We start from the raw sequence: 23764 nt of genomic DNA, 5'->3' as shown, positions 1-23764 counted from the left end.
CCCAAGCTCACGCCGGCAACCTCGGGTTTTCGAACCTGGATCCTCCGCATCCCAGGTCGACACTCTATCCACTGCGCCACTGCCTGGTTGGGCCAAGCTGGCCTTGGTGGCTCTCTGGTAGAGTCTACACTGGATACGTTTTTCTAGGCGGTGTTTCTGTGGATTCCGACAGACTTTCCCTCCCAAGGTTTGTTTCCAGCAGTACTTCCGGCCACTTGTGCTGAGCAGGAAACTACAGCCCCCAAATCAAGTTGGTTTAGACCTGTACACACTCCAAAACGGGGCAAGAAGAACAGGGTGCCGTCCATACCCAGAGGTTTTGTCTCCCTGGTCCTGACGTTGGTATATCTGGAGGTGCCCAGACTGCTGCCCTTTCTACTGTGCAATCAGATAGTTGATATTTATGAGTTGGCTCCATAATAGTTGTGTGTGTGTGTGTGCAGTAATTATAGGACATTTTCAAAATAAAGCAAATTTGGGACCTCTCCATGCCAAACAGCAGAAGTTTTCTGTCTCCTTGCTTGTGTTTCCGGGGCAGCGTGGCCTGCCAGGATCTGTGGCTGGTTCCGCATGGCCAGGGTCCGGCAGGACTCCCAAGGTCGGCTGGGCACCTGGCCACACCTCTCTGGGAGCTCAGGCAGGGAAAGCAGGTCCCAGAGGGGCTCTTCCTCTCTCTCTCTCTCTCTCTCTCTCTCTCTCTCTCTCTCTCACACACACACACACACACACACTTCCGGTTTTCTGTTTTACTGTCTGCAAGAGACTCTGGTTTATGAACTAGTGACTTTCCACTTGGGGAAAATATTTAAAGACAATAGTAATAAAACTGAAAATGCGGCATATGTATAACAGCTTTACGGTGTGATTTCCGTCCATTAAAGCTTTATTAATTACTAAGAGGGACCGTAAACCGTGTTAAAGCTGTACTGCGTGTAGACATAGGAGACGGTGTAATTGATTTAGCAGGCGCATGTAGACAGACGGCTCAGAGACCTTCAAGGCAGGTGGACACAGCTCTCAGATAGATGAGCCCCGTCGGCCTGCCCGGGGTCCTGCAGACGTGGCACGGGCACAGGAACAGAAGCCCCGTCACAGTTGCCGGATGGGCCTCACGCAAGTCTGTTAAGAAATTGCTGGAGCCCGCTGCAGCCTCTTCCTTGCTGATGAAGGTTCCAGAGGTACAATGGCTCCTGTTGTCCTAAGCTCCCTGTTGAAGCACCTCCTTTGTCTTTATGTCTCACGCTGTGAAATCTTAATTCGGACATGCGGTAGGTTCACCAAAGAAGGTTTAAAAATCACTACAGGTGGCTCTCACACATCTGTCCCCACGAAGAGGTGGGTGAGCAGAGGAAGTCCCCAGCGTATTTCTGGCCGTGGTGCAGAGAACGTTTATGGTTGTGACCTGGCACAGATGGCTCCTGTCAATGACTTTCTAAGGGGTAGAATCTGAGTTCATTCTCCTCTCTGGCTGGCTTTCTTCAGAATAGTGCTCTATCCCAAAGGTTCACACCTGGAGCATTTCAGTGGCCCTAATCCCGTGGCCTTGTCTCATCATTTGGGGAGAGGGGAGAGGTGTTCACAGAGGCCAGACCACCTTTTCTAGAGTCGATCTATTATTTTCTTGCGCAATGATCGTGGACAAGCCTCATGACTGAAGGTCCCCTCCAGCTTGAAGAAATTTCTGCTCTATTTGCCAGACGTGAAATTCATGAGAGGAAGAGGTTCCGTGCGACTCTGGGTCCCTTAGTCCTGAAGTTCAAAGGCGCAGAACTTTGGGCTCACCATTTGGGGCACTTGCCTCAAATACAGGGTGGGGCCAAAGGAGGTTTACAGCTGTTTATCTGGAAAATTACACAATAATAAATAATGATACAAGAATAAACTGTTTCACGAGCTCACAACTGTAAACCTACTTTGGCCCCACCCTGTGTGTACAAATGGATGAATGCGTGTATACACGCACACACACGCACACATGCACACACAGACACACACGCATGCATGCATACATACAGATACATCCCTGTAGTTTTGTGCTCTCTCCCTCAGAAACTAATTTGCAATGTGATGCATTTCTTCCCAGGTGACCAGAAAGCACTTCTTGTCCACGCTGTAAAATTCTTACCTGAAATTCATATGCATGACTCAGGCACTCTAACCACCGCCATCTGTCCTAGCGTAATCTGCAGAGGGTGTGTAGCTTTCAAGGCTGAGCCCGCTGACCTTCAGTCCTGACAAAACTCTGCAGCCATAAGGCAGGTGCTTTCCGAGTGTGGCGATGCTCGTTAGAGCTCCGAGGGACTGCTCGTGTCTCCCTGTCGGAAACGGGAGTCTTGGTCCGAGACGTCCTTGACAGCCTGCCTCCCCGCGGCGACGACACGTGCTATTCATCCGTGGTCTTTATGCTTCACATTTAACGAACTGGATTCTCTTCCGCTGCAGGGAAGAGAATCTAGCCGACGCGCTGACATTCAGCTGCAAGGTGGGGGCAGCCTGTGAGTGCCTCCCCAGGAAGTGAGGCGGTTATATTATATATAGTTCTGGTCCTTAGATCATCAGACAGAAAGTCCTACAAAATGAGCCTCCAGGACAGGCACCCGGAAAGATGATGAAGATGAAGGACAAGGGGATAGTTAGGAAGATTCTGTGGAGTACAGAGAGGCCGTGTCTACCGGGATGAAGCATTCTAACGGGCACAGGGTGCCTGTTCTCTTAGGGGCTTAGGGGTTGGCTCCGTCTTTGCTTATTTCCTCAGTCCCTGTGTGTTTATTCCTCACCTCTTTGCTGTCAGTAAGTAAGCATCCTGCTAGTGCCTGCTACATAGGCATTGTACAAACCTCTGCACCTGTCATGAGGAAGGATGACATCATCGCTATCACCACTGTCATCGTCATCATCATTGTCATCCTGTCAATAACCATGACATATACGGCGAAATCCTAGGTACCAAACCCTGGCCTCCATCCATTGTATCCATTACTTTGAACCATTCAAACCCTCCTGTAAGGAGAGTAGCATGACCCCGGTTTTGTGGGCAAGACAAATGAGTCTTGAAGATGAAATGATTTGCCCAAGTCCACATGGCCATCCAGTGCCAGAGCTGAGGACAGTCCTGTGCATCTGGCTCCTGCTGCGTCCTTCTCAGTGACAGTCATGAGTCTGGCTGTGTCCCCATAGCCTCCTGATGGCATATCCCAGAGATGCCACCGGTGTCACCTCTCTGCTCCAATTTGCTCCTGCTCTTGGTAACAGTCCCCTCACCTCTAGGACCTCAGACTCAGAAGTTGGAGTCATCGCTGAATGCTTGATTCCCCCTCCCTTGTGGCCACATCAAGTCACCGGCCAGGTCGAACATCTCATAGAGCCATCTCTCTTCCTTCAGGGTCACCAGCGGTTGTCCTCATTCGAGCCTTTATTATTTTCATGACATTTCCATGCCTGAGTCGGTGTCTCTTGTGACTATCAAGTGAATACAGTATAGGCAACTGAGAACAATAAAAAAAATCCTCAGTACCTTGAAATAATCGTTGCTATTAACCATTTAGTGAATTTTCTTCTATTCTCTTTCTGTGCGTGTCAGTTGCTTTCTCTTAAATAGTTGAGATCCTGCCATCGATGTCATTTCCCTCCAGGTCTCTGCCACTTAGCACTGTATCATAAAGATTTCCCAGTATTCACAATACTCTACAAAAATGACATTTATCGACTACCAGGTGATGTGCCTTATGTGTAGATCAAAGTTTAACTTCCCTTCGTCATTGTTCCTTAAAGTCCTTACTCATTCTGCACTTTTTGGAATGTTGGTAATGTGAAGACTTGGAGTAAAGGACTTTTCTGTATGCTGCGTTACTTCCTTTTGAGAATAACAAAGATCCTTGACATGGGATGTTTAGATCAGAGCATATTCACCTTTTTTAAGGTTCTTGACACACAATGTCAAATTAGACTACAGGAGAAACCTAGGCGAAGACCCTTTCTAAATGCACTTGGCCAAGGTGAGGTTTCAATTTGCAAATCTCTACCAATTTCTGGCTGAAAAATATGGCGTTGTTGTGTTTGAGCTGGGATCACTGCGCTCGCTAGTACAGGGGGTACACTTTGGTTTAGGATTCCTGTTTCTCAGCTTGACCTTGGCTGTAGCAGACTCAGTGGTGGTCCCCTACCACCTTGTTGCCTTCCTCCTTCTAGACCTCAGTAGTATCAACATTCGGGGCCAGGTAATTCGGTGCTGAGTGTTGTAGGCTGTTGAAGAGCATCCCTAGCCCCGACCCACTACTAGATGCTAATAGCCCTGCCTCCCAGTGGTGAGAAACTCAGATGTCTCCAGACATCATCTGGATGGGGATAGGGATCTGGGTGAAAGGCAGGGGTGGGAGAAGAATGACAGAATCACTCTTGGTTGAGAACTGCTGGCCCGCACTGTGCCCAAACCTCCTTGCAGCCCCTGTGGATGGGGACCACCCTGCTCAGAAATCACCGCTGCCCACCCCTCTGGGACTGAGCCCCCACAACCCCTCCCAGCCTCATCTCTCTGGTATCGACTTCCAGGAATTGTGTGGCCTTTTAACGTGATGCGTTTGCTATGTCCTCGGGGTCATTTTCTTCTTCTAGACAGCACTGTTGCTGAGCTCAGGATCTGAGTCTGATCCATTGGCGTCGACCTCTCCATGCCCAGCTGTGAGCCACAGAGCGTACGCTCAGGACCTGGGCGCTAGGTGGAGGACAGGTCATTCTGATGACCCAACAGAGCTTCCCTGGTATCAGGATCACTTAAAAACTTGCTGCCTATACTTGATCAGGCCCCCTCTTCCCGTGGCCGTATTCAACACCCCTCTGGCCAGGAGAGAGTGGGGAGCCATGTGACGTTCCCTGTCCGGAGGTGGCTTGTGAAAAGCAGCAAAGTGCCAACGTCCTGGCGTCACCACTGGTGTTAAACCTGAGGGAGGAAAACTCTCAAAATGTTGTTTTTCTCTGAGAACTCAGAACAATCAACTATTGTCATAGAAGAATTCTATTGTCTTTTAGAGAGGGTCAAATTTAAGCCCTTCCCCCAATCCTCCCCACCCCCCAAAAAAATCCTCCAGAAAATGTATGACCAATGTTACAAAGCTATTTTGGAGATTTTTATTAATTTAGCTCTTGGTAAAGCTGCACGAGGGTGTGCCCCCCCCCCCCCCCAGTCTTGAACACAATGTTCAGCTGATTCCCAGAGTCTCTGACTGGTCTCTGGAGGCCGCTGGTGTCAGCGCCCCCTGCTGTCTCCATGGAGAAAAAGGCTTTGGTCCTTCTTTCTGAATAAGCAGCACCCTGCCTGGCATGAATGGCACGTGTCCCCACAATTGTTTAGGAAGCAGCCGCTGGCCCAGGTGTGCCATGTAGAGTAAGGGAAATGGACTCAAGTCGCTGTCGTGGGCTGATGGGATGAGGGACGGGTGTGTCGGGTGGAGATCAGAGCAACCCGTGAATGAGAACAAGGATAATCGGGGTGACCGAGCAGAGGCACCACGGGTCTGTGGAGGGGACCTACTGCGGTTTCAGTTCAGATCCCACGTTCCCTGTGGGGTAATGTACCAGGGAGCTCCGAGCCTGGCGGTGTGTCCTGGGAACTCAGCGCCTTGTAATTACCGTCCGTCTTCATTTTCACCTGCGCCCTCAGCAGGTGATCAATTTAGACATGATTTTGGAAAGCGGAAGTGATCCTAGAATGGTGGATTCTGTAAGGAAACGTGTTTCAGATACAGCTGACCCTGGAGAGAAGGAAAAGAAATTGGAGAAACAGCCGACGTGTTTCATTCCTTTTGCTTTATTTATTATTTATTTGCTATTTTCCAAATTAGCACAGAGAAGCTCAGCACTTCCTAAGATATGTAATTTTATTTTCAGTGTTACTGACTTAACATTGGAGAATAAGGGGGGGGTCAAGATGGTTGGGCCAGCCACAGACTCATTTTGGACTATGTTGAGCAGCAAGTAAAGGCAGAAATCTTGTTCACGTTGCTGCCCTGGGGTTGTTCACTTCCCGGGTTGGGTCTTGGCCCCATGAAGGCGTCGCTGAGGGCGGAGGACCAGAGCTCGCAAAGGCACTCTAGTGAACTTATGTGTTATCAGAGAGTGTGAAAAGGTGTTCCGAAGCAGGGGATGCCTTTTCTAAACGTCTGTGCTGGGTCCTTTGCTGGAATCTGAGTCGATGCCTCCCTGCTTAAGAGCCCCTGTTTCTGAGGACACTGGGGACAGGAAATAATGTTCCTTCCACCTAAGTTCTCTCTGGGGTTCCTATCTCAAAGGACATTTCACAAGAGAAAAACCAAATATGAGTAACTCAGACTGGAGGCTTCTATGGCGTTTTCAACACAGGACGATTCTGTGGAGTAAAGACGGGCAGAGGAGAGCAGGGCTGCACACACTGAGGTGGGCAGAGTGAGAAGGTGAGTCTATGAGAAGAGACGGCTGGTAGACAGAAGCGAGTCAACTTGACGTTGATTGTGCCATCCCCAGGCTGATGGGGTCTAATGCGGTGTCTGGTGATGAGCTTCTGTCCTTCCTTATAGAGGACGGAGGGAGGACACCTTTGTAAAAGCTAAGTCCTGCTTTCAGGGCAAATAGAAGGAGGGCAGAGAGGTTATCCTGGTATCTTTTTCTTCTCAATTGCCTTGTCCTCAAAACAATTCTTATGCTACACGTTCCCTGGGGGGGGGGGGGGACCACCCATGGTGGAGATTCACTGATCTGAACTAAGAGATCAGTGACTGGTACCATCACGCTAAACCGCAGGTTTGACTCAGATTTCACCAGCTTTTCCACTAATGTTCTTTGTCTGTTCTAACACAGACCGGTGCCTCTTGTCAGCATGTCAGTTTATGGTCATTTCTGACGTTCGGGTGGTATTCTTACCTTCTTCATCCTTTCCCCTTTGTTTTCTGACGGGTTTAGAATGGCCCTCCCTGGTTTACTTGTTCCTCTCTGCCTCAGTTCTCTTGATCGGTAATCCCTCTGGCTAGATTTCCTCAGAGCGTGTCAAGTTGAGACCTAGTTTGCCTAAATGGTTTACCGGTGGTCTGCCAACGGTTAAGGAGATAATATCTCTCTACTGGTTGAAAATGCCAGGCATGTATCAAAGTTGTGTTTCTACAAGGATTTCCCTCATGCACGCCATTGTTGTTTTTTTTTCTAGAACATTTCATGCCTCTTGCATATTAAGTGACTCACAAAAACGACTCTGTTACTGCCCATGGATTTGAAAGACGGAGACTAATCTAGGCACAGCTAGCGCACCTGTGGGCCTTAGAGGCAGCTCTGTGCTGGAGTCAGGCAGCGAGAGACTAACTGCCATCAGACCTTTTCAAATTTTGATTATTTTATTTTTAAAAAGCCTCCTCCATCTAATCTCTGTCACTCTGAACTGGAATCCTCTAGGGACCTCATACAGGTGCAATCATGCAATATTTATCTTCTTTTTCTTTTGCAACTGGCTTCTTCCACTTAACATAATGTCCTCCAGGTTCATCTGTGTTGTAGCCTGGGTCTGAAATGCCTTCCTCGATAAGGCCAAATTTTATCATACTGTGTGCCTGGACTACATACCTGGACTTGTGTATCCATTCATCTGCAGGGGCAGATTAAGGTCAGTTGAGACCCCGGGTGCAGAAGAAAATATTAGGCCCCTTAAAAAAATGAGAGAGAGACAGGGAAAATAAAAATACATGTATTTTTTTTTTTGTATTTTTCTGAAGTGAAAGAGGGAGGAGGCACACAGACAGACTCCCGCCTGCACCCGACTGGGATCACCCAGCATGCCCACCAAGGGGTGATGCTCAGCCCCTCTGGGGCGTCGCTCTGCTGCAATTGGAGCCATTCTAGTGCCTGAGGCAGAGGCCATAGAGCCATCCTCAGTGCCGGGGCCAACTTTGCTCCAGTGGAGCCTTGGCTGTGGGAGAGGAAGAGAGAGATAGAGAGAAAGAAGAGGGGGAGGGGTGAAGAAGCAGATGGGCGCTTCTCCTGTGTGCCCTGGCTGAAAATCGAACCCAGGACCTCCACATGCTGGGCTGGTGCTCTACCACTGAGCCAACCAGCCAGGGCTAACCATATTTTTAAATAAATAAAAAACATTATGTACTATTCATGTTAAAATTGCACATATGAAACCAAACTTGGTGTCACTAGAAAAATGTGTCAAGTTGGGGTTTTGCGGGGCCCTTCAGAAGTCGGGGCCCAGGGCATGCGCTAGGTGCGCCCGCCGTTAAATCCGCCTCTGTTCCTCTGCCAAGGACATTTCGGTTGCTTCTGCTTCTTGGCTGGTGTAAATTATGCTGCTATGAACATAGGTATACAAATACTTGTCTAAGTCTCTGCTGTTAATTCCTTGGGCATATTCCCAGATGTAGGATTGCTGGGTTCTATTGCAATTCTATGCTTGACTCTCTGGGCACCTACTACCCCATTTTCCAGGGCAGTTGTCCGATTTTTCATTCTCACTGGCAATGTACAAGTTTGCCAATTTCTCCACATCCTTATTCACACTCGTTATTTTCCGATTTTCTGATACTAGCCATCTCAGTGGGCATGTAGGGGTGTCTCATTGTGCTATTGAGGTGCATGTCCCTAATGAGTCCCTTAATGATGATGAGCTTCATCATTTTAGGTGCTTATTGGTTATTTGTATGTCTTCTTTGGAGAAATGTCTATTCAAATCCTTTGCCCATTTTTATTCTGGTTACTTCATTGTTCCTAACCCTGATTTGATGAAAGCTTTTATTATGCATGGAGGCTGAAGACTGACATACATTTTATGTACCTATTGGGATAATAATAGGATTTTTCTCCTTTATTCGGTAAATAGGGAACAACGTTGGTTTTTCTCATATGTAAATTAACTATGTATCTCTCGATTAAACTTTAGTTAGTCATGAAGCATTATGCTTTAAAAAATAAACATAATGATGATTTCATTTGCTAATATTTTGAGGATTTATTTTTTTATGGTGTTACTAAGGAATGTTGGTATGTCATTTTCTTTTTTTTTATTGAATTTATTGGGGTGACACTAGTTACCATAATTACACAGCTTTCAGGTGCCCAATTCTACAGCACATTTCTGCACCATATTGTGTGGTCACCCCCCCAGTCAAGTCTCCATACATCACCATTTCTCCCCCCCCCACATGCTCTTCCACCTGAGGTTTTAATTTGCATTTCTGTGCTGATCAGTGACGTTGAGCATCTTTCCATGTCTATGGGCCATCTGTATGTTCTCTTTGAAGAAGGGTTTATTCAGGTCCTTTGCCTGTTTTTTAATGGAATTGTTTGTTTTGATGGAAGAAGATAGGAATTCTAAAAACATCTTTATTTCACCATGTTCTTGAAAGAAAACCTTGCAAAGTATACGAAGCTACGTTTAGTTATTTGCTCTCCTCCCTGTGAGAAGGTTATTATCCCCACGCCTTGGGCTTCTGCCGCTGCTCCGGAGCCGGCAGCTGTGAGTCCGATTGTCATTGCTCCGTCCCTTTCCTTTGAGCTGTTGCTGCCATCTTCTCTTCTCTTCTCTTCTCTTCTCTTCTCTTCTCTTCTCTTCTCTTCTCTTCTCTTCTCTTCTCTTCTCTTCTCTTCTCCTCTCCTCTCCTCTCCTCTCCTCTCCTCTCCTCTCCTCTCCTCTCCTCTCCTCTCCTCTCCTCTCCTCTCCTCTCCTCTCCTCTCCTTCTCTTCGTGCCCGGGGTTACGCTTCATCCCTTCGTTTCTAGATTTAAATTTTGTCTTTGTGCCCTGGCCGGTTGGCTCAGCGGTAGAGCGTCGGCCTAGCGTGCGGAGGACCCGGGTTCGATTCCCGGCCAGGGCACACAGGAGAAGCGCCCATTTGCTTCTCCACCCCTCCGCCGTGCTTTCCCTCTCTCTCTCTTCCCCTCCCGCAGCCAAGGCTCCATTGGAGCAAAGATGGCCCGGGCGCTGGGGATGGCTCTGTGGCCTCTGCCCCAGGCGCTAGAGTGGCTCTGGTCGCAATATGGCGACGCCCAGAATGGGCAGAGCATCGCCCCCTGGTGGGCAGAGCATCGCCCCCTGGTGGGCAGAGCGTCGCCCCTGGTGGGCATGCCAGGTCGATCCCAGTCGGGTGCATGCGGGAGTCTGTCTGACTGTCTCTCCCTGTTTCCAGCTTCAGAAAAATGAAAAAAAAAAAAAAAATTTGTCTTTGTTATTGTCGTGATCTGCTGCGCTTCCTGAATCTCACGGCCCTTGTTTCATTCGTTCTGGAAATTTAGCAACCATTTCTTTATGTCTTTTCCTTCATGTGCTCGGTGATCTCCTTTCTGTTCTGACGACGATGTTCGTGTTCCGCCCGGTGACAGGGGTGTGCTCTGAGGGACGACATCCTTAGGTGACTGTTCTGCGAATGTCCTACCAGGCACTGGCACACCCGCGGATGGTAGAGTCCTCTACACGCCCAGGTAGAGTCCTCTACACGCCCAGGCCGTGTGGCACAGTGCCACTTCCGAGGCTGCAAGCGGACGGCACTTGCTATGGGCGACTGTACCACAAGGTGTTTGTGTATCTAAGTGTAGAAAAGTTTCAGTGAAAATGTGGCATCAAAGTAAAGCTATGTGTGTGTGTGTGCGCGTGTGTGTGTGCGCGCACGCGCGTGTGCGTGTGCATGTGTGCGTGAGGAGGCAGGAGCAGGGCTATGGGGGGAGGTACTGAGGGAAAGGAGGAAGGGAGAGCAGGGGTCAGAAGCGAGCCAGAGAGGTCAAGTGTGAGTCAGGAAATAATGAGAGAAGCAGAGGAGGGAGAGAGGAAGGGAGGGGGAACAACTGGGAGGGAAGAGAGACAAAGAGAAACTGAGGGGAGGAGGGGAGTGAGTTTGTAGGCTTGAGCGTATGCGTGTCCACAGGCGCATGTGTGTGTGCAGGGGCGAGTGTGGGTGCGTAGGCAGTGGGCTCCCAGCCCCCTCCTCCCCTCACCCCCTTGCCGACTCGGGGCCTGAGCCATGAGGGTGCCACGGTGGGCACAGAGTAGGTATATGGCGTGCTGAGCCTCATCTGTTCAAAGCACCCAGACCTGGCAGTAAGGGTAACGGCTTGTTCTTTTAATGTCACTATTATTAATTAAAATCTCACAGGACTGCCGTGGTCCACGCGGTTCAAGACCGGAGTTCCGCAGGTGCGTCTTAGACCGTCTGGTTATACCGTCCTCCTTCCCGGTATTTCCAGTGACTGGGATGCAGCCAGTAAACTTTTATTAGGTTTATGTTCTCTACTTCACTAATTCTATTTTCAGCTACATTCAATGAACCTGTTTTCAATTTTAATGAACATGTTTTTCATTCAGGGTCATTCTTTTTAGTTTTCTTTTTTCTTTTGGAATCACTCTGGTTCTTGGTGGGACAGTGAAGGGAAAGATGATGTTCTATGACCCAGGATGCGCATCGGCCAGGGAGAAAGAGAGGACCTCACAATGAGTCCGCATCAGTCCTGGGGGAGCCTCGGAACCAGTGCTGGGCCCACAAAGCAAGGGGGGGCTGGTTTCTGGGGTGGGGGGGTATTGGTAATATCTCAGGGAGAAAGTGGCATTAGCCAGATGGCAAAGGGCCTGGCAGGAGCGGAAGCTTCACAGAGCGGGTACCGAAGTGCAGGAAGTCTTAGAGTGACCAATGGGACGTGTCGTCCTTGGGTCCCTGGGGGCTTGAAGAGTTGCAGACAGGAAATGTCAGTGGAAAAGCAGTTCAGGGCCAAAGGCTTCAGGTCACACTCTGGGCCATTGTGACACGCTCGGGCACTGCCAGGAGGGCAGGGGCAGTGCCTGCATCCAGCTGGTACAGGAGCTGCGTCTGTGGACCGAATGCCACAATCTTATTTGGACGAGGTGCTCCTATTTCCTTAGGATTTTCTTGTAAAAATACACGGGGGATGTCAGCCCACCAGCCAAAAGCATGTGTTCGCAGACAGCCTGGACTGGGCTGGCTCTCCCTGATCTTTCGGGTGCAGCTCCCTGATTGTAAACGAGCTTCCTGCTTCACTCCCCCGAGCGCTGATCGGGGGTGCAGGCCCTCGGGCCCTGAGCCTGGGGCCGGCGCAGGAAGGCCTGGGAGAGGGTTTCTACCATGATGTAATTGGATGTGAAGCGTTCATTACATTATGCAACAGCAAAGCACACACGAGCTACAGTCTCTGCAGCTGAGTTGAATTAGTCCCTCCACCAAAAGAAAATAGAGGAGAAGATGCAAGAGGAGCAGAGACCAGAAGGCCGAGGGCACCGTGGCGTCCTGCCCCTGACCCCCACCTGCTTGACCCCAGAGACTGCCTAGCTGGATGTCATGTGACTCCCAGCTGTCCCTGCCTCTGGGGCACCTGCCGGCCACATGCCTACCGGCCTAAGTGAACAACGGCCTTGCTTTTCTTAGAAGATTTATTTAATAACAGCCTCGACGGGATACAGACCACAGGCTGTAACTGCCTCGCACTGTGTCGCTCCCGCCAGCAATGTCTTCCAGACGGTAATTGTGAAATGCTGTGAATCAATCGGCGAGGGCTGCGTGCTCTTCAGCCAAGAGTCCCTTGCATCACGGGTCGCTGGAACCCTTCGAAAGAAGGGTTGCCAGAAACCAAACTTGTCCCTGGACCCCCTTTCCAGCAGAGAAACTTCCCTTTGAAATGAGGGTTATTATTTTTTTTTCCTGCAAGGAAATGCACCCCCAGGTCTCCCCCCCCCCCCCTGCGCTCCCCTCCCCCCCTCCCTGGTCAAATCTCAGACGGAATCTGAGCCATCTTGTTTTCCCTCGTGATACGCCAGGGTCTGCTGTCTGGTCAGTGCGGCCTGTCAAGCCGGTTCCCTGCTTCCTTCCTGAAAATTGCCCTCACACGGCGAGACCGGTGGTTGTGTCAGGACTGGAAAATGTGTAACTTCAAACCCATGGAAAGGCCGTTGTGCTGACTACTAGTCCTTTAGGAAGTAAACGGTTTCGGTCTGAGAGTAATTGATCTCGCTGCTCTGTCTCCGCTCTCCTGTCCACCTGGCTTTTGTCTTGTTTTCTACCCATCTGTGCTTCTGTTAAGGGAGTCTGCGGAGGCCCTGGCCAGGTGCCTCAGTCTGAAGCATTGTCCCGCATGCCAGAGGTCACGGGTTCGACCTTCAGTCAGGGCATGTACGGGAAGCAATCAGAGCACACAACTAAGTGGAAGAACTAAGGAAAATAACAAGTTGAGGCTTCTTTCTTTCTCCCCCTCTCCCCCTCTCCCCCTCTCCCCCTCTCTCCCTCTCCCCCTCTCCCCCTCTCCCCCTTCTCCCCCTCTCCCCCTCTCCCCGCCCCTCCTTCTCTCAAATAAATGGAAAAATTAAAGAAAAAAAGAAGTGTGCAGAGAAAGAATGTGAAGTCGGAATTGGTCAAGTTTGCCACTTAGTTTATAAAGGTGTTTGGAGTAGAGAAGGGCTAGAGCTGATGTCCACGGTGGAACGGTTCTAACGAGATCTGTGCATTTGAAGTTTGGCTAATGTTCATTCCCCATCGAGCTGGGTACACAGGGCCCCATGGCCTCCCCTCCCCCCGGTCCCTTTCAGCCTGATGGACATGCAGCACCTGCCAATGTGGCGGCCCAGGGGAGGCAGGGAGGGCTTCCGGCATGCTCCTGAACAGGGCGCTTCATGCCGGGAAGACAAAGGCACAGGCGAGTGCGGCAATGGCTCGGCCTTTCAGGAGCCAGGCTGAGACTCAAACCAGTTTCTCCCTGAGGCCCCCGAAACCGAGAGCGCCCAGGATCCCCTAGAAGAACATGCTTCTGCTGTCATAGGAGGGACGGTGGAACTGTCCCCGGGGTAAGGCGTTCTCCCTCTGCCCCATGCTCTGCGGCTCGCCCATGCCGCGGGGCCGTAGCCGTGTCTCCGTGCCAGCATACGCCCCTATTCGTAACAAGAATCTGGAGCCCAGAAGGTGCCGACAGAAGACCTCTGCATCACTGAATCATGTTTACCTCTAAGAAACTGTCAAAATTGCCCTGAGGATACTTTTGGGCGTTGGTCCTGTATCTGTTTGCCATCTGTTAGCTGATAGGCAAGTGGATCTCCAGGATTTTACCAGGCTCTTCACGGGCTCATCACTGTCCCTGGAGCCAGGGGCCACCTCCCACGATGATGTGAGTAGCCTGACAAGGGTGAGCGAGTGACAGGCACCATGCAGGTGTTAGGTGCGACCGTGAGCAAAGCGAGGTCCCTGCTCACGGAGCTTGCCATTGAGTAGACTGAGGTGGACCGCAGGTAGGAGTGTCAGCATATGAGACACTGGAAGAGGGGAGAAGAGCTTTGCAGAGAGCACGGAAACCAGGTGATGTGACCGAGGGGCTCCTCGTTGGCTTGTTTGGATGGAGCGGTCAGGAAAGACGTCTCCGAGTAAATGACGTTTTAGGCCAGATCTAGACGATAAGAAGGAGCCCACCCGGTAAAGGCGGAGGGGATGAGTGTTTGGGACGGAAGGAAGGACCAGTACAAAGGTCTTCCTGCCATAAAGAATGGAGCTGGCACATCCCAGGGTCAAGACCAGGGCCCGCGGTGCAACTGGAGAGTAAAGGGAGCAGGGGAGGGGACCCATGAGCAAAAAGCCAGGTCGTGACAGGAGAGCCTGGGGGTGGGATGGAAAGCCATTAGGATCTAAGCAGAGAAATGTCATGATCGGACTTATATTTTACCAAGATCTGAGGTGGACACAAGACAGTGAACAGAGCAGGGAAGTCATGCAGGTGAGTGACATGGGGACCCGGTGAAGAGGTCAGGCAGGTTTCAAGTGGAGTTCACAGGACTGTTCGCTAACTTCCTGTCAAAGAAGGGGATCGAGATACCCCCAGATCCAGGATGGGACGGTTGTTAGCTTATGCCCCACAGAGTCATTTTTAGATGGATGAGACAGCGAGTGGCCCTCAGCTGTCCACTGGTCCCCAGGTTGGGGGGGGGGCCTGCACTGCTGGGCAGAGCCTGGACGTGTCTGCAGGGTCCCAAGCGCTGGACCAGACTGTGGGCGGGGGCGCGACCATGTTTAGAGACGCCTGCAAATTCCGGTAACCGGGAGAGTGACACCGTAGAATGATCCCTGGTAGAAAATTAGAAATGTTAAGCCGGTAAAAGTCAGACTTAGCAGACTTCGCCACCCTTAGAAAATGCAGGGTGGACGTGGGACAAGGCAGACCGGGAGTTCACGCTCAGGGGTGCCGTTCTGTGACATGTTGAGGTGGGCCCATGGTGCTGCCAGGGTTCTGAATAGCTTCCCCATTTTACCGCCAGCCCTGCATTAAATGTGGGACTTTAATGAGGGTGTTTGTGTACTCAAGTGTGATTGAATTATATATCCAAGAGGGATCTTTTTTTTAATCCCTGCCATACATAATTAAAAATGTATAATGACCGTCATAGGACTTTCTAAAAAATTTCCTTCTCTATAATTTTCTTGACGGTACACTTCCCTGGATTACAGCTCTTATTTTTGAACCTTTAATACGGAACCCTGCCTTGGTCTATGAGCTAACAGAACCTTCCAGCATCCTGGTCCTCAAAGAATAGAGGGGGAGGATGTATTTTTCAAGAGGTAATTAGGGCGATACTTAAACTGAGCTCCCTGACCACGTTGAGCAGGGGTTTGCCTTCTCCACACCCGCACCTGTTTAATGAGGAGTCATCGATCTGCTGTGATAATTGAGAGGGAACCAGATCGCTCGGGCAGCCGATCTCTGTCTCCTTGTTTGTGTTTTTACAATCTCTCGTGGAAACAATACATGTGTTTTCCTTCACCACTATTTATTTTTAGAAAAATCTGGACAATGCGATGCCTCCCGTCCAGCCACGTGACGCTCGTTAGCGTTAGTGAGAGAAAGGCATCTTGCTGGAGGAAATGAACCCCACACCCTGCCTCCTGAGTGTGAATAACAGCATACCCAGGGCCACGGGCAGGTGGGCTGTGGGGTCCCTCGTTAGCTCTGTCCCGGGGTCACAGGGGACAGAACGCCCTCTGGATCTGGGCAGGGTGGGCCTCCGCAGGCTTATTGGAAACCCGGTGTCTTGTTGATTCTCACTGCCTTCTCTTCCCCAGTTCCAGGGCACACTTGTGTGGCCTCAGAGCTTGTCCCACTGCGACAGGACTTTTCCAAGAAATTCTGAATGTTTGTATGCATGCGTTGACCTGGGAAGACTGGGGCCGAGTGGAGGTTTGGCATGAATCTTACTGCATAGCCCACCCACCCACCCCTTCTCCACCCCAGGACAGATGTTAGTAGCCCCCTGAATCGGACTGGAGTGCCAGGGCATCTTAGAAGGTGAGGAGGGTCAGCGCAAAGGTTCAGAAGGGCCAGGGCTGCGGCTGCTCTTTGAAAGGCCTCAAGGTGGCCCTGGCTGGTGGCTCAGTGGATAGAGCATCAGCCTGGCATATGGACAACTTGGTTTGAGTCCTGGTCAGGGTACACAGGAGAAATGACCATCTGCTCCTCCCCACCCTCCGTCTTCTTTCTCTCTTCCCCTCCTACAGCCTGTGGCTCAGATGGTTGCAGGGGGAGTCAACCTTTTCATACCTACCACCCACTTTTGTATCTCTGTTAATAGTAAGATTTTCTAACCGCCCACCGGTTCCACAGTCATGGTGATTTATAAAGTAGGGAAGTCACTTTACTTTATAAAATTTATAAAGCAGAGTGACAGCAAGTTAAAGCATATAATAATAATTACTTACCAAGTATTATATGTCGGATTTTTGCTGTTTGGCAGAATAAATCTTTATAAAACAACTTACTATAGTTAAAGCTCTCTTTTTATTTATACTTTGATTGCTCCACTACCACCCACCATGAAAGCTGCAATGCCCACTAGTGGGTGGTAGGGACCAGGTTGCCTACCACTGGGTTTGAGCATCGGCCCGAGGTGCTGAGGATAGCTCGATTGGTCTGAGTGTTGGCCTCAGGCACTGAAAATAGCTCAGTTGATTTGAGCATTGGCCCCTGACAGGGTGGCCAGGTGGATCCCAGTCAGGGCACATGCAGGAGTCTATCTCACTATCTCCTCTCCTCTGACCTAAAAAGAAAAGAAAAGGCCTCAAGCTAAAGAAAAGAAAGATGGCTCAAAGCATTGCCAGAGCTGGGGAGAGGCCGCGGTAGGAAACCTGGAGACTTACCTTCCTGAGAGAAGGTTTTAGGGTCACACAATTGGAGCCTTTCAAGGTTAAAGAGCCGAATGAAAGCCAGTCAACCTTTTTTTCCCCCTACTGTTTTGAAATTAGGAATAAGCTGGATAGTCTGCCCCCCAAAAGAGGGCGAGGGAGTGGGTATGGGAAAGAAAAGTGCACCCCTGCCAGCATTCTGCACGACCCACAGCCAGCGGTGTGAGTGTGTGTGCAACTGCTCCGTGGGGCTAACTGAACATTCTAAACGTCAGGAGGAAGCTGTTCCCCGTCATGAATAGCTAGCAAGAAGAAAAGTCCATAGGGCTTATCTGCTAGACATTGGGTCAGGAACAGCTTGTCAATTTTAGTGATTTTTCTTTTTTCATTCTCTGCGTTGCTCCAAAAGGATGGCCTTCAATAAGACACTGATAAATTTATTTTCACAGAGAAATCTGTCTCCTTAGGGGATAAGGGACAGGCTTTCCCTAGACACAAACACTCATTATAGCGTTTAAAAAAAATAGTTAACTATATTCCCATTCTTCTGTACTAAGTGATTTCTCAGGGCAAACTCAGTAGGTTTTGTTTCTTATGACTTACTCCCAGAGACCAGAAAGAAAGAACTCAGGAGGTCCGCACGCCCCGGGAGTGCCCAGGGAAGTGTTTGGTGCGATACCACCTGTTTATTTCATTGAGAAGATGATGGTCACTGGGGGAGGTGACAGGGAAGGACAGGACGTGAGATGTCTCAGCCTTGTAGTCCTTGGAGGTGAGGGCAGAGAAAACCAGCCGGCCCCTGGTCTTCTTGTCCCCATGTTGCCTGTGGTCTGGCCAGCCGGCCGGGATGCAGGCTCATTCGGCTGCTGGATTTATCTATCGTTACTGTTTTCATGTAGCATGTGCTTCTCTTCAGGGGCCCCTGGGCAGCCTCTCCCATTCTGATTGTCCAGAATAGCTCTTCAAAGGGAGCCGTGTCCTTAGCCGGAGACGCACACCGGGCCACGCGTGTCCCACGGGGTTTGGATGGACGGGACTGAAGTTGGCAAGAGGCTCTGAGAAAGTCAGAGAAGCCACACCAGCCAGGCAAGGGAGTGCCTGCCTGCAGCAGCCCCCGCAGGGCTGAGGGGCTGAGCCCGGAGCCAGCCGTGTCCGTGGGAATCCTCCAACCCCAGAGCTCACTTCCTTTTCTGATGCGGGACCCCAGGAGGCATTTGTGTCCTCCCAAGATGGGGTTTCCAGATCTTGATCTGGAGAGGAGGGTCTGACTGGAGAGGCAGGAAGTGGGGCTATCGTGTGTCAGGCCAGCCTGTCTGCCTCCTGGCCCCCGGCCGCCCCCCAGAGCCCGACGTCGGGGGCTCCTCGCTGCCGGTGTTCCGAAAGCACATTGGGAAAGGGGGGAGTCTGCGGTCAGTGCCCTCCACGGTCCTGCAAAGTCCCTAATTCCGTGTCTCACACCCAAGGCCCAATCTCTGATCCTATTTATTAAGCACTTCAAATTGGCTCCTTAATTTTGTTCATTTCCTTCCCAGCTCAGCAGGAAATCGACCTGTTTCTGGCTGAAGTCCAGGTTAAAGGCTTGCTTCTTCTAACACCTGTGATTTCCATCTTCACCTTAGTGCTATTTGGCAAGTCCCAAGCGGGGTCATAGGCCCGTCCCCTACTCATTTTTGTGGAGAAAGGGAAATGTGGGCTCTATATGCAAATTATTGCCAGGAAACAGCGGTCCGAGCAGGGATGGCGACGATGCCAGTCATTATTTTATTTTATTTTATTTTATTTTATTTTATTTTATTTTATTTTATTTTATTTTATGTATATATATGTATATATATATATAAAACCTTGATTTTTATAGTCATCTTAATAATATAAACACGTTCTTCTGTAAAATAATATAATTGCATAAAGTACATAAATAGCTTGTTTATCAGATACATAGGTACATTTCTACAAACAGATGACGTACTCAGAGTAAAAATAAATAGTATGGAGCATTACCTTATCATAGATGTAACTTGGTTTTATAGATGAGGTGGAGTAGGTGAGGAGGGATTTGGACCCAGACCCAACATGCCTGGTTCTACTGCTTGTCATCAGGAAGGTCGTTGGCATTCCCAAGGGTACCAGCAGGTGCAGTCTCTTCGGAGCCAAGCGCACGGGCCCGGCATGCACAAGGGAGCTCCACACTCAGCTCCAGGGGGCAGTCCTCGCAAGAGGGGCACCCTGTGCTGGGAGCTGGGATGGCTCCGATCCGCCCCCCACCACCCACCACCCCTGGGAAGTGCTGCAGCCCATCTGCCCATCTCTGGGCGAGCGCAGCGTGCAGAACCCGGGGCCTTGGCTGTGCCCACATCAGATGTCTTGAGCTCAACTCTTGTTTTATTTTTAGTAGAAACAAAAGTACTTCCCGGAAGCAGCGAGAAGCACCAGGAGGCACCTGGCACTCGGTTTGCCCCTGCAGTGGAACAGAGGCCGGTTAGAGATTTTCTTCCCGATGGGCACAGCTCTGCACGCAGCCGCTGTCAGTCTAGCGACCTTTCTGAGCTTGCCAAGTCTCAACAGCGACGCTTCCAGAAACCCAGCATCCTTTTACCTGGGTTTCTCTGCCCCTTACAAGATTTATGCACTTCCACGCAGGGAGAAAGTGGTGTTCAGCTAGAGAGAGAGTTCCCCAGAGGTAAGGAGCGAGGGAGGCAGGGCTGAAATGATTCTTCCTTGGGATTCATGTGGATGACGGTACCTCGTCCGCCTGGGCCCCGGTTCCCACGTGCTCACCTGACGAAGCTGCCGCTTCTCCATCTGTGAGAGCACAGCAGGCAGGGCCGGCAGGTGTACCCGGCACGCCGGCTCTCGCTCCCAGGCGTGGAGAAGGCAGCCCCTCGGAGGATGGCCATCCCAGCCCTGCCGTGGGCATGGCCAGCGGCACCTGAGGCTGAGAGGGCAGCTCACAGGTGCCTCGCCGGCTCTGGGGCTTAGCTGGGGAAGGTTTGAGGTGCTGAGGGGCTGCTCAGAAGGCAGCAGGTCCACGAGGCTGACCGTGATCCTCTATAGACGATGACCAGGATGTTGGCTAAGAGCTGTCGGCCCCTCTTGTGCCCGGCATTGAGCGAGCATGGGCACTGCCCCTCACAGTGCCCGCAAGGTGGCGCCCTGGGCCGGCCTCCCACCTGGGAGGGAACCGAGAATTCAAACCCAGCTGTCATTGCTCTAAAGAACACGAGAAGAAAATGGAAAAAGGACTGTGCCCAGTATGCAGTAGCTTTTCTGTTATACTAAAGACTCCCCCGAAGAGCTGTGGATAAGGACAGAGAGCAATGTCAGGCTGAAGAGTTTGGGGTTGTAAGAGTTCACCTGTTTATGGTCATCAATGAGAATGACTTCACTTGGAACCCAGTGCACCCCTAGCTCTTCGGTCAGTAATATATTCAAGGGCCACTTCCTAGACACCGACTGTGTACCAGGCACCGTGCTCGGCCCCCTGCCCTCCGGGCGCTCTCAGCCCAGTGCCAGAGACACTGGGGTCCTAACTGTCCAGGAAGCTGAGAATGACCCCAGATGCTCCGAGGAGGCTCTGGACAGAGACATCTTCCCCAAGGAAATAATTTTGAGCTGGAACTTAAAAACTGATCAGACGCCCTGGCCAGGTAGTTTTGGTTGGTTAGAGCGTCGCCTGGATACACCAAGGTTCGGGTTTGATCCCTCGTCATGGCACATACAGTAGTCAACCAGTGAATGCAGGAGTAAGTGGAACAACAAATTGATGTTCTTCCCTCCCTTCCTCCTTCCTTCCTTCCCTCCCTCCCTCCCTTACTCTTTCCCTTCTCTCTCTCCCCCTTTCCTCCCCCTTCTCTCCCACCCCCTCTCCTGCTCTCCCTTCCTTCCTCTCTCTCTAAAATCTGGGGCTTAGCATGATCAGGGGTCAAGTTGGAAGGGCCTCATAAACCCACTAAGGGAGTTTGGAGTGAGGGCGGGGCCCGGACCTTGAAGGTGACTGTCTCCTAGACAACGCGGAGGACGAATAGGAGAGAGACAGGCCGGGGGGACTGGGACCCAGCCAGAGATGGTGTCGATCACCTCCTGGGGAGGAGGGGCCACAGCAGGGGAGACTTTCGACATAGTGGACAAAGCTTTGTTGTGAGCACCCAGGAAGATGGGCCAATTAGGACTGCCCTTGGGTTGCTGGATCTGGTGAGGGTGGGGTGGGGAAGGGGAAGGAGACCGTGGGTTCCCCATGTAGAGGGTGGGCTAGAATAAAGGCTCACAGCAGGAAATGGAGACAGTGTGCGGAGGGGCAATTAGTCTAGCTGGAGGGGGCTTGGGGGCTGGATATCCGGGCCAGCAGCCGAAGCAGGACTGGGCCGAGGGGCGACGGGGAAATCCTCCCGAAGGAGCAGGAGCAGATGTTCAGGAGAAGGAAGGGGAATCACTTGAGAGCCTCTAAGCAGTGTTCTGTTGGTGCGGAATCAATGTGATAGTTGGACGTGGCCCCTCCGCCATGAACAAGCCACGGAGAGCTGGGCCAGCTTGTGGGGCTTGTAGGCAGCAGGGGAAGTGGATGGGTCCTGAGTGGAGTTAGGACGACTGGACCAGACCAGAGAGGGTCCACTCTTTCAGGGCATGAAGGGTGGAAGTCACAGCAGGGGGTTCAGGTAAGACATTCACGGCACCGTGGAGGGGCATCCTGGGACTACGTGAGCCTCCAAATGACCCCCTCCCCACTTCCAACAGGAGGAGCTCCTTGGGCGCCCGGGCTGGCACTGTGGAGGGTGAATATGACACGGTCCAGCCCTCAAAGGAGTCACAGGCTTATGGGTTGAAACATCCCAGATGTGCTGAACGTGTGCAGTGTGTTCCACGGTGGGACAGAGTGGCAGTGGGCATGGACCCTCGGGAAGAGGGGACAGCTTCCTGAGAGCCTGGGCCTGGCCTGGAGGAAGGAGGCCCCCGGGTGGAGGCATCAGAGCGGCCTGTGCAGACAGACAGGAGCGCGCAGGCCGGGACGAGACCCTTGTTGTTGAGTTGAGTTTCAGAACCGGGGAGGTTTGTTGAGGCTGTTGGGACGTGCTGTGGGGGCGGGGAGGGGACGCAGACAGGAAGAGGGGCCTCGGAGAGACTGGAAGGACATTGTGTTTCTGGCGTTTTTGGTGGAGGAGCAGGTCAGTGAGTGACAGTGCATAGTAGGAGCACACCCTTCACACACCCAGAGACGGCCCTGCTGGAGGGCTGTTGAACCAACTCACCCCCTGACCTTGCTCACAAAGGAATGTCAGCGTGGCCCCAGGACGTGACCGCCTCCTGCGCTGACCAGGGCATTCCAATTACCCATGGAAAGCCAGGGGTCAGTCTCTGGCAAATGAAGGGAAGGGATGAATAATTGAACACCACCCCTCTGTCTGACATCATTAATGTAGCAAACGTAAGACAAACTAATAATACCCTGTTCCCAAACAGCCCCATGGGAATCATTGTGCAGGACGCACTCAGTGTGAAGCATGGGAAAGAATAGCTCCGTGGCACTGTGAGCAAAGGCCTTTGAATCTCAGAAGCCAAGGGAGAACCTCCCCGGCATCATTAGCCAGCCGTGGGGTCTGGCGGCCCGCACACATCCCTCTCTGTGACCAGCGCGGCTGGTGGGGGGTGGGCTGTGATGAACCATGATATCAGCATCTTAACAAGACCCATTAATAACCCACTGGCGTTTCCATTTTCAAAATCGCCTTCTGTGTCTAATGGTGTTGAGGAGCCAGGCAAGAACCACTCGGTGCCCTCCAAGTGGGACCCCGCATCTCCTCTCCTAGGCGACTACACGTGCTGTGACTTGGTTGTCAAGATAAAGGAATGCAGCCAGAGCAAGACCTCCGCCATGTCTGAGCCTGCGCCCACGCCAGCGCCCTGCGGGGAACCAGAGAGCCCCGACCCGCAGGAAGACTATTTCCAGCGCCAGCAGACACCGGCCAGCGCCCCCTTGACCCTGCAGGTAAGGCGTTGCCTAGACCCGAGTCCCGCGCAGGGGGACCTCTGCTGGGAGTCCTTGGTCACATGACCTCACTTGTGCTCCAGAGGCTGCTGGGGACCTGACTTCCCTTGGTTGTGGACCCAGTGGGGGGAGGCCCGGGCCGACGTCTGCCTCTGCTCTTGGGACCTCAAGGTCGGTTCCAGTCCGCCGTGCTGCAGCGGGGCCCGGGGTGCTGGCAGGCACTGGCTGCTGGGGCACGTCGTCTGCAGCTCTGTGGCAGGCCTTCCGGGGCTGGTGGAGGACGATGGTGACATGCGTGTGCACGGCAGCATGCGGTCCCTGGGTGTTGTATTTGTGATCAGCTTCCTGACCCAATCAGATGGACGTCACTCTCTCTGGTTCCCTTCTTTTCTTTTTTTAGCGAGAGAGATAGAGACAGAGAGAGGGACAGACAGGGACAGACAGACAGGAAGGGAGGGAGATGAGAAGCATCAATTCTTTGTTGTGGCACCTTAGTTCATTAATTACCTTCTCATATGTACCTTAATTGGGGGGGGGGAGTGATCTACAGCAGACCAAGTGACCCCTTGCTCAAGCCAGCAACCTTGGGCTTCAAGCCGGTGACCCTTGGGCTTCAAGCCAGTGACCCTTGGGCTCAAGCCAGTGACCTTTGTGCTCAAGCCAGCGACCTTGGGATCATG

The 23764-nt window shown here is 51.6% G+C and overlaps 1 protein-coding gene across 4 annotated transcripts in view; it reads left to right on the top strand.

Moving 5' to 3' along the window:
- The window catches only part of C7H10orf90 (chromosome 7 C10orf90 homolog), a 180221-nt gene that overhangs the window by 129812 nt on the left and 26645 nt on the right, over nt 1-23764 (top strand). For all 4 annotated transcript variants that reach the window (XM_066238920.1, XM_066238921.1, XM_066238922.1 and 1 more), the window contains one exon: nt 22906-23084. In XM_066238920.1, the coding sequence (XP_066095017.1) occupies nt 22906-23084 (179 nt within the window). The remainder of the gene's footprint in view (nt 1-22905; nt 23085-23764) is intronic.

The sequence above is a fragment of the Saccopteryx bilineata genome, chromosome 7, assembly GCF_036850765.1.
Source record: "Saccopteryx bilineata isolate mSacBil1 chromosome 7, mSacBil1_pri_phased_curated, whole genome shotgun sequence".
In the NCBI taxonomy this organism is placed as follows: Eukaryota; Metazoa; Chordata; class Mammalia; order Chiroptera; family Emballonuridae; genus Saccopteryx; species Saccopteryx bilineata.
This window is presented reverse-complemented; position numbering and strand designations above follow the sequence as displayed.